At 39.0% G+C, this 11,309-nt stretch overlaps 1 protein-coding gene across 2 annotated transcripts; it reads left to right on the top strand.

The window, feature by feature from the left end:
- Positions 1 to 243: 243 nt before the first annotated feature.
- LOC105383436 lies at positions 244 to 7,802 on the top strand. 2 transcript variants are annotated; one of them, XM_048633562.1, is made up of 5 exons: positions 244 to 410; positions 3,920 to 4,053; positions 6,628 to 6,732; positions 7,151 to 7,261; positions 7,665 to 7,802. In XM_048633562.1, exons 1-5 carry the CDS (start codon positions 386 to 388, stop codon positions 7,773 to 7,775), a joined length of 486 nt encoding a protein of 161 aa, XP_048489519.1. In that variant the 5' UTR covers positions 244 to 385; the 3' UTR covers positions 7,776 to 7,802. The 2 variants fall into 2 exon arrangements, with proteins under 2 accessions (XP_048489519.1, XP_048489520.1); XM_048633563.1 differs by lacking the exon at positions 3,920 to 4,053 and having other exon boundaries at positions 246 to 410.
- Positions 7,803 to 11,309: the final 3,507 nt, after the last annotated feature.

Here is an 11,309-nt window from a genome sequence, read left to right as displayed (position 1 = left end):
CCAGTGGAACTTTTTCATTGCTCGTGCAAGAGGCCGATGAGAATGAGCTATAAAGTCCTTGGGGGGTACAGGTACTTTTTATTTGGTATAGTAATGAAACATTAGTGGAACTTCAAAATACGGAATAATAACATCACCGAGATTTATTTCAAACGTGACTGTAAAATAAAAACTCACCCTCATTACCTGAAAAATATAAATTCATGGCCACTCCAGCGCCGTCACGCAAGAAAAATAAAACACAACCATAGACTAGAATGTTATAACAACATAACCTCAAAATCGGCGGCGTGAGATATGACACAAATATTTCAGTAAACAAATATAATATGTAAATTATATTTTTCGCTCTCTCATTACACAATATGGGTGAGGGAAAAGCATCATGCCTCCAGATTATATGTCGGATGGTAAGTAATGTGATATGTTTTCATATGAATACCAGGTATAACCCCTATTATAGCAATTGAATATGAAAAATATGAAAATCCCGGTCATTAACTTTATACAAAGAACCTTTCCTAAAAAGATTGTAAATACCTACTGATGGTTACTAAACATAATATTCCAGGTGAGCTATGGAAATCTTTAGAATTAATCTTTAGATAGATAGATAAATAGATAAATAGATAAATCATGTATTTGTTCCACTTAAACATAACACATAGGTATAACAAATAAGATAAATACAGGGACAGATAGGTACAGTTAAATTAAGGGAAATGTGTGTGTTGAAGCACACAGTCAACTTTACTTAATCATCCAATGCTTCTGCTGTAGTAGTAGTAGTATAACTGTATTGTACATAAAACACTTAAAATAACATTTAATACCTAAAATCTATAATACAATAAGGGCGGCCTTATCGCTAAAAGCTATCTCTTCCAGGCAACCATACGATCTAAGAGAGACAAAAGATCCCGACGAATTGAGAACCTCCTCCTTTTTTTGAAGTCGGTTAAAAAGAGGAAGAGGTACAAAAATATAAACACTAAAGAGAAAGGAAATTAATACCTACTTATTTTATTAATAAACTGTGGATGTTGTCGCGGACTAACACAAGAACTAGACTATGGTTCATAGCCGCAGTGAAGGGATTGGCCAGTCAGATTACCGTCAGTCGCTGACTGCCCAGGGTCAGGGTGACCCAGATGTAGGTATATAAGGAACAGATGATACGTCACTCGAGAAAGCCTCTATTTGAGGACTACAATCAATCCAAAACTGATCGAAGGTGTCTGTCAAGGAGCGTTATCTTCACACTTTTATTATTAAACTAGCTGTTCCCGCGAACTTCGCTTCGCCTTAAAAAGTTTTCCCGTAGGAATTCCGGGATAAAAAGTAGCCTATGTTCTTTCTCAGGGTTTATACCATATGTATACCAAATTTCAGTCAAATTCGTTCAGTAGTTTTGGCGTGAAAGATTAACAGACAGACAGTTACTTTCGCATTTATAATATTAGTTAGGATGACTGTTTAAACATGGTTTAAACTTAGTGATATCTTGACATAATTGTTGCGTTATCTATAAAGGCTATAATTATAATAAATCAAGCAACTGTTTGCTACCCAATATTGCTGGTTGATAATGATAAAGGTGAACCTTGGCAGAATCACATCACTCATCCGTTATGTACATACGTTATGTTTATACATAGGGATGAATATAAGGATAAGGCTGAGAAGTGAGTATGCTGAATTTTCAGTGAGGTAAATCTCGTGGTATATTTACCTATTTACTTTGCTAGGGCTGGGTTCAAACAACATACAAACATAATACAATACTAAAGTAATACTTTTTTAATTATAATTTAGTTAAGTTTCATGATAGTCGTTAATGATCTAACAGTAGTGCACAGTGAATAGGGTTGTATTTATTCTGTTTCTTACGGAAAACCAATTTGGTGGGAAAGCATAAAATTGTGGTTATTGCTGCTCCGTCAAGAGCTTTGGTCTTAAATATTTTATGATGATGGTGATGAACAGAAATTGTACCCGTATAAGTTATGCTTCACGTTCAGAATCTTTATCTTTTAAAGATTAGAAATTAGGTTATCCCTTTTTACGGCAAACAGTTTAACTAGTTTCTAAAACAGAGACCTAATTAAGAGTATAATTATAAGGGTGTCATTTAAACGATCGCCAATTAAATCCGTTTTGAATTTGCTAAATAATAGGTTTGAAGGCAAAATAGTAGATTTGCCAGCAAATTTTTGCCCCCAAACAATTTTAAATCAATTCAACAATTAATCACTTAAAATTGCCGGGATTTATGATCAAGTGGCAAGTTAACATTTATGTATATATTTTAATAGGTATGTCCACATAACTCGATGTTATGTTTAATATTTAAATGAAACAAAAAATTAAGTTTAAATCATCAATATTCTTAATTAAAAACAACATAAACAACCTTCTTCTAATTGTAACTTAAACCTTAATCTTCTTCTAATCAAAAGCAATCTTATTGTAATTAAAACTTAAACTTCCTCTTTTCATCATCATCATCATCAGCCAATAATCATCCACTGGTGGAGATAGATCCGCTCCCAAGGAGTGCCACAACATTCGGTCCTCTGCCTTCCTCATCCAACCACTATCGGCTATCCGCCTAAGATCGTCAGTCCAGCGGGCAGGAGGGCGTCCCACGCTCCGTTTGCCTGTTCGTGGTCTCGACTCGAGAACTATCGTCTACCCCAACGGTTATCGGTTCTTCGGCAGATATGACCAGCCCACTGCCTCTTCAGCTTGCATATTTTGACAGCTAAGTATGTCGGTAACCTTGGTCCTCTGACGGATAATCTCATTTCTGATACGATCCATCAGAGAAACTCCAAGCATAGCTCTCTCCATAGCACCGTCTCCGCTAATTTGTAAACTCATGTATTAAATTGCTAACGAATTATAATGTTTTAATAACTGGACCAATCATAATGTAACTACTGCAATGCTGATAAAATATGAATTAAAAAGAAATCGCAACATGCGACCTAGAGTCAATATATTTGCTGGCAAATCTACTATTCTGCGGGCGCAGTTATTATTTGAGGAGCAAAAATAATATTCTGCATACAAAGTTTTTATTTATGTAATGAACTCAAATTTTTTGGCAATCCATCTATTATTTTAGATTTTTGTATTGATATTATTTGCTGATTCATACCAGAGGACACTTTTTATTTATTTGAGGACAAAAATATATTGTTGCGGTTGATCTATTAATTTGCTGATACAAGTTGATGACAAAAATAAACTTTGCTGGCAAGAAATATAGTTCCCTAATTATAATGCATTCGGCTTATTGTTACTTAACTTCTATACTGCTACGACATCGTAGCACCCTACGACGTAGCACTCGCTACGAAATAACGTAGCAACAACGACACTTTTTTCCGAACTACTCATTTCATTACCCAAATTGAATAGCACTAAACTTTACGTTTCCATTACGCGTTAGCGCCGACGGCTGCACCGAACATCGTGTCATAAACCGACAATGGAATCGTAAAATTGTACCTCCATTCTGGCCTTATACTTTTCCGGTTCCCACCGAATTCTCTTTATTGGAATATCCGCCGTAAACGTTATATCAAAGTACAGTTCGTTAAATTGATAAAGTTTAAACGTTTAGGTTGTCGCAAAAACGTCGCGGGGGAGAGAGTGCTATGAAGGAGGCCGTAAGAAGTTTTTATTATGATTTGTGGAACAGAGTGGGAAAATTTATATGGATGTTTGGACCCCGGTCAGATGGGGGCAACCTTAAGAGATTTGTAATAATAAAAATACTTATTTGTTGCGCTTTACACAAATGAAAGACGTACAACAGACAAACAGAGACACGTCAAACTTTTTGGTCAAGATAGCAAGAAAAATTAACGAATGAATAAACGAAATAACTGTACCTTTCCGTCTCTTTCAGAACGCCGGGTTCTGAGGAGGCGTTTGGGTGTGTCACTGCGTTGCGCGACTGAAGTGTTGCAACACATAGAGAGCATGATGAAACACATGATGGGTCATAATCATAAACGCCTCTGCTGGACTGTTCTATCTAATGTATGTTTGGTTTTAAGATTGTACGCGGGCATTATTTAAATACTCTAACTCGTAAAACCCGCTGACGCTACATCAGAAATATTTCCAGAGTGTAAAAACATTTCAGTAGTGTTTATTTTCTTAAACTTGTATGACATTACGAATAGTATTGTGCAATCATGAATATCAAATCTTTAGGCGGTCCGCACACATACTTAATTATAATAAGGGCCTGTTCCACAATGTCTGGTTAGTGGTTACCTGTCGGATAAAATACATACTGTCACTGTCTAAAAAATAATGACAGAGAGTGACAGCATGTATTTTATCCGACAGGTAGCCACTAACCAGACATTGTGGAACAGGCCCTAACAATTATATCACTGCTCAAAATTATTGACCTTGAATTATAGTAATAATTATAACACTGCTGATCATAAATTAATGACTTAGTTTAAACCTTTCAGTACCTATTGTGGTATCAAACAAAAAATACAATGTTATTCCAATCCTAGTACTCAACTGTGATTTTTTATTGCAAAAATAAAATGTAATATATTTCTTTTGAGTAAATGCTAACTTCATTATTTGGGATACTTCCCTCCCTTGGGGAATTAATTTGCCTCTCTCACTTAGCGCCGGCAGTCGAGTATCCGCACTCACGATCTCAAATGCTGAATTTAATTTAGTTTTACTACTTAGGTATGTGTTTTTATAATATTACGATTCACTTGTGAGGAAAGGGCGGCATATGTAAAGTTAGGTATAAACGAGATAAAATAATGTAATTTATAATTATGTTTAGGCACTACTTCGAGCAAAACTAAGGCAGGTATCTGTAGGCACTACTTCGAGCAAAACAGTGGTACGGCCGTACCATTCTTTTCTTGACATCAAAATTATTGCAGCCGTAAACAGTAAGTAAATACGATATGCACATAACTTCACCATTGTTCGGTCAACAGCTAAATAAAACAAAATAAATTATGCAAAAGTCCCCGTTTGCCGACTTCCTCAGAGCCCGAGCGATTTAAGTCGATGTTTGCAACAAATAGGTCGATGTTCAGACTTGGCTCATAAAACTGAAAGCTTACCTGCGGGGTTATTGTCCCACTCCTACCTCAATCGCGACCATCTTGAATTTTATTTATATCAATATTTATCAAAATGTAGGAAATCATAATCATAAAAAAATCCGAAGTGTTTATACCGAAAAATAACAATGGCTGTTCTACTACTTCATTTAAAAGCCAAATGAAAAAGAAAGCACTTTTCCTCCCTAATTTATCAAACTATACCTATGTTCAAAATTAATAGTGACCTTCTAAGGCTGCGTTCCCAGTAGGCCAGTTTCCCGCTGACTTTGTTGTATGTGTTAAGTATTTTTAATATTTTAACATTTAAGTTTTTAAATAATTGACAAAGGATTTATAACCAATGTTAATTTTATGTAAAAAAGCTCTAATCTTATATCCTATGTCTCATGTACCTACACCTTACCCCTCTGTTTACTTCTCTTAACCTCACTAAGTATAATCCTAACATTGTAGGTATACTTACCTTAGCTTACCTTCTTTTAAACTTCCCATGCACCACTGTCTAACCACCTGCAACTGTTATTGTTACTTTGCCTACTGGTTCTCGCGATACAGGCTGTGCCTAGTGCGAGATTCCTTCTTACTGCTTTCTATTTTACTCTGTAAACCAACTTACCTAACTAATTCTATTTCCTACTCCACTACTACCTACCTTCTGTTCATTTCTTGTATACTTACCCGTGTTACATGGTGTCAATAAATGATTTGATTGATTGAGTATTTTAGTTTAGCGCTCAATGCATTTTGCAGCTGTATTATGAACGCCTGTGTAACTGATTGTCTACTGGGAACGCTGTCATAAATTACATGACTCTTCCCCTGTAATACTAGGGTAACATAACTTTATGGCGATCACTATCAAAAGCAAATGTTCCACAATAAGCTTCCTGGTCCACTGTGGCAGCGTTGGCACCTGCATTTTGTATTTATGGTTTATTTCGTACCTGCTTTGCTTGGCTTGGGTGCTTTGGGGCAAGTTGGAAATATATTTAAGCTAGCATTATTTACGGCAGCTTCACTGATAGTTTTGTTTTGGAGCACAACTTTGATGTTTCAATAATACGCTTGTTTTCCACAAAAATATATTCAAAATACAAAGTATATAATAATATTAAAGCGAGGTTCAATCTATTGTGTAGTAGTCGCATTAAGGTGTCAGAGAAGAAATTGTTATGGTAATGTTTAGGAGTTTAGAAACCTGTGTCTGGTAGTAAAGATGACGTTTATCTGCTGATGCTTATGAATACTTATGATAGTGTGGTATTTTTCTTCTTGTCTAAACAGTGACAACTAGCTAGAGAGTTTTAGCCAGATAGCGTAATGCACTGACTGACTGCCACGGAAAACCGGACGTAGGCGTATAAAATGCAGATTGAGCCATCACTTGAACCTTATCTCTCTATTAGCTTGATCTACCTTCGAGAAATTGGCTTAAACTCCACCATGTACACCAAAACATTCAGAATGATGTATGTATAATAATCCTTCTCATCAACAGTTCAGCCTCCCGCAATCGATGCAGCTGTCGCACGGGGAGGGAACGCCTTCAGGGACCATCGCCGCCGCCGCTGGCCAGTGGCTGCAGACGCATGAAGAAGCACAGGTACATATATATGGTGTTAGAAAATTGACATACTAAGCCGAAAGGGTTAGTCGGGGGATCATCCTGAATTTTTGTTCTATGGTTTTGGAATTTTATCTAAGCCTTATGCATTTTTAAGTAACGTTTTAAACCCTGCTTTCATCTGTTTTAAAGTAACCAGAAAGAGTATTCCTAAGATAAACATGGTTAAATGCTATATTTAGCGTCAAACACCATGTAAAACATTTACTATTTTTAAAATATAATACGAATACTTCTTACAAAACAACCTTAGACAGGTGGCCGTTAGGTAGCTGGATGAGGAAAGCCGAGAGCTCTATATAGGTATGTACAGTGCTATTGAGCTCCTTAGAAGAGGGCTATGTCCAGCAATAGATGACTACGGGTGATGATGACGGATAATTCTTATCATTGTCAGGTGATGCTGGGCAGCGTGCTAGTGATGGTGGGCGTCTGGTGGCTCGCGCGGACACTAATCTCCTTGGTGTTCAACCTGCTGTGTCCGCTGCTGCTTGTGCTCGGAGCCGTGGTGATTGTCTAATAATTTATACTACATGATGCAGCTACTGGTTTGCTTCAAATACATTCAGGAACGAACGCGCTGTCAAATAAGTACCTCATAAGTTGCAACAATAACAGTATATCTTACGACTTATGAGTTGACAACGGAAGAATGAAGTCCAAAGCGTTTTAGTTAGCAAGACTGACGATAAGTCCTAACGTTGACGATAAAATCACCTTTCAAACATAAAATACTTACCACATTCTAATCACAATAATGGCCATAAACTAATGGAAATGAACCATACCGTAGCAAAAACGAAAATTCATTTATTTTGTAATGTACTTTATCCAAATTTATTTTACCAAGTTAAATTAATAGAAATCCAAATCTATACAACAAAGTATACCCAAACCATTGTCTCTTGCAGGTATGCTTCCCCCAGCTCCGGCAGCCACTCCTCGGCCAGCACTACCCGGCGGCGGCCCGCTGCGCGCGCGCGCTGCTGCTCGCCGCCGCCGACCGCATCAAGACTGACTGACGGAGCCGAGAGACCATTACAGACAAATGAAGGTCAGCTCCCGTCATATGGTGCAATGAAGTAAGTTTTACCCCAAGGCTGACTAACGGCGCCGTGAGACCATTACAGAAGGGCTAGTATGGGGCTCATTTAAGACGTGACAAAAGTTCTCCGTCGCGCTCGCTCTTGAGGCTGCGCGACGTGAATGAGCGCGATGCAAAACTTATATGTCACGTCATAAATGCGCCCCGTGTTCCTGCCCCAGATCAGTGAAGGACAGCTCCCGTGACATGGTGCAATGAAGTGTAATTTCAAGGGCTGTATGCTGAGTTGCATGACGCATGATCATCATCATCATTAGCCTATAGCAGTCCACTGCTGGACGTAGGCCTCTCCCAAAGCACGCCACTGGATGCGATATTTAGCTTTCATCAATCATAACCAGCCACCTTTCGCAAGTCATCACCCCATCTAGCCGGAGGGCATCCCACACTACGTTTGCCTAGTCGCGGCCTTCACTCCAGAACACGTTTACCCCATCGGTCATCGGTTCTTCGACAGATGTGACCAGCCCACTGCCACTTAAGCTTACTAACTCGGTGAGCTATGTCGGTGACTTTAGGCCCGGGTCTCCTATTTACGTCGTAGTTCGCGTCCAGCGTCACGCCGTAGGCCGCGTCACAATGCTCACTATACAAATCTTCTGATGCGGTCTCCCTCACACGCCGACGTTGGCGCGTAGACGTAGTGAGCATCGTGACGCGGCCTACGCCGTGACGTTGGACGCGACCTACGGCGCGTAATAGGAGACCCGGGCCTTAGTTATCTGACGCATGATCTACCAAGGGAATTGATACTTACCCACAAATGTTTCCTGTCACGAAACTTTGGTGCGTCACTTGTGGCTTTCAATGCTCAATGTTTATGAACTTGCTAGATCATGCGTCATGCCACTCAGGTGGGCACACCGCCTAAGGTCTAGTTGCATAACCTTAGGCTGGGCTTCATCGACCTATACAGATAAACTCGTTTAATGCTCGACCCAGCAATCAAATCTCAGTATTATAACGACGTTTATATTTCTTGATGATATGACGATACAACCGCGTCTCAGCCATGTGACTGGACCTTTTCGGTGAATAATTTTACCTGATTAATAAACCTACCCACGAAGCGTCCGTAGTCGAGCGGGCTTCAGTGATTGTAACTGATCACTGAGGTCAAGCAACAACTGACACGGTCAGCCATTAGATGAGTGACCGATTTCAAGTGGTTCTTTTCTGGACGCTTCCGTGCTTTGGACGGCACGTTAAGCCGTGGGTCCCGGTTGCTGCTTCGGCAGCAGTCGTTAAGCCTAGTCAGAGGCCTTCGGGCGGCTTGAAAACATCTCACAGTCGGGTTGCCCACTTACCCGACAACTCTCTCAGCACAAGCTTGCTTGTGTTGGGGTCCACCAACCCGCACTAGGCCAGCGTGGTGGACTAGGCCTAAACCCTTCCTTCATTGGAAGGAGACCCGTGCCCCAGCAGTGGGGACGTGATGGGTCGTGATAATAAACCCACCACATGGCGAAGACCTAACTAACACTTGTTTGTTCACTTACTTGTTTGTTTATGTTTTGTTGTATGCTTTGTAATTGGTTAATTCAAACGATCGCACTCCTAATCTACGGCGTTCCGTTCGCAGCGGATCCAGCTGAAAACCAGCGCTATAGTCCCCGGGATTATAGCACATGCTGAGTCTGGAGTCCTTTTCGACACTGAGCAGCAACTAGCACCTAGTGTACCCTACCTACTAATTTATTAATATTTATTTTTCTAGTAATTAAGTTTTTTTGTTACCTGTTTTACTGTCCATGTTGTTGTTTTTGTGTCGAATAAAGTTTTTCTATTCTATTCTATTCTATTCTAAGAAAACGATGTCCACGTTTAAGTTTATAACGAAACCACTCCTTTTAATCATGATGCTAAGCTTGCTAAAGAATGAACATTCATATTCGAGATTGAAGATGGTACCTAGGTGGGTAATATAAAATTGGCAACACAAGTTACGACTGTTTTAAACACGGTATATTAGTTAGTTTATAAATTTGCACCTACAGAGCACGACTTTTGAGTTTAAATTTGATTGCTCACTGACCTTTTCACCCACCTGTCATCGGATCAAGGATGCATGCACGTGGTCACACATGAAATTGACAAGTTCATTTATGACGTCATATTATTATGAATAACTCTGCATGTAGTAATAATTCTAGCAACCCAATACTTACTATAGTGTGACGGATTCCAATGGGCTGATTTTTCAATAGCCAGATAAAAGTTATCTGGTGAATAATTCTGATGCTGTCGCGTCTGAATGTTTGTATTAGACAGTGACAGCAAGAATTTTATTCATCAGATAACATTTATCTGACAATCAAAATAGTATTTTTCCTAAAATTCTTTTCCTGAGTATACCTACATAATAATATTCATGTCTTGTTATTTTTTTTTCAGCCCGTATTCCCTCTGCTGGGCAAAGGCTTCTCTTCTTCTCATCGATACCCTTCGATACGGCGGAACTATAAAATAATACTTTTACATGTCATACAAACTATGTAACATACGTAGGTATCTGTACATTGTTGTTTTTTTACAAAAGTAAATGTTGACGGAATTATAATATTGTAAAACATTTAATTTGTCTATTATTTAAAAATGCAACTCCACCATATTGATTACCCGATATAATTACATATTTTTCCAATCTTTAAACTTTCTGTGATTGTTAGACATGGCAACATTACCTTGGCTTGAGCATTTTGAATTTGGAACGTTTATCGGGTTCACCACGCGGGAATATGTGAACCCTCGCCATTGATCCGTTGGAAAATGCAGATTTCCGCTCGACCAATCAGCGGCGTCGAAACTGGACGAATCCTAACTAATATTATAAATGCGAAAGTAACTGTGTCTGTCTGTCTGTCTGTCTGTTACTCTTTCACGCCAAAACTACTGAACGGATTTGAATGAAATTTGGTATACATACGGTCTAGACCCTGGGAAAGAACATAGGCTACTTTTTATCCCGGAATTCCCACGGGAAAACTTTTTAAGGCGTAGCGAAGCGCGCGGGCACAGCTAGTACGAAATAAATTTTGCAGTGGTCACCGGCGCGTTGTACAGTAAAGGGCAGAAAGACCTGTCCCCTCTCAGAAACATTGTTACTATGAGAGGGGGGTCAGGTTTCTCTGCACTTGACCGTACGTGAATATTATCGATCCGCATTTATTATTATTAGGTAGGTATTTGGTACAAAGGCGAACTTAATGCTAGCAGCATTTTCTGCCAGATGCCTCTGGTGATGTTGAAAAAGTGATTGTGAGTGATTTATTTTCTGTTTAGTGGACAATATTGGATACATTATTGAACTGTGTAGTGTGTGTAGGTATATTGTGATCAATATCTGGATGCATTGTGTGATTATGTGGATAGTTTACTTGGAGAGAGGAGCACACGCCTTTGGAATTAACAGGTATGTTCAATTGTTCAATCCTTATTCTTGTTAAAGCAG

This window comes from Plutella xylostella, chromosome 5 (genome assembly GCF_932276165.1).
Source record: "Plutella xylostella chromosome 5, ilPluXylo3.1, whole genome shotgun sequence".
Classification (NCBI taxonomy): domain Eukaryota; kingdom Metazoa; phylum Arthropoda; class Insecta; order Lepidoptera; family Plutellidae; genus Plutella; species Plutella xylostella.
Note: the sequence above shows the minus strand (reverse complement) of the source record. Positions and strands in the feature narration are given on the sequence as shown.

Excerpts from the sequence above, each read along its gene's own strand:
- LOC105383436 (XM_048633562.1), top strand. The coding sequence starts at position 386 with ATGCCTCCAGATTATATGTCGGATG. Across the intron at positions 411-3,919 it reads TCCAGATTATATGTCGGATG|AACGCCGGGTTCTGAGGAGG; the intron begins GTAAGTAATGTG and ends CGTCTCTTTCAG. Across the intron at positions 7,262-7,664 it reads TGCTTGTGCTCGGAGCCGTG|GTATGCTTCCCCCAGCTCCG; the intron begins GTGATTGTCTAA and ends TGTCTCTTGCAG.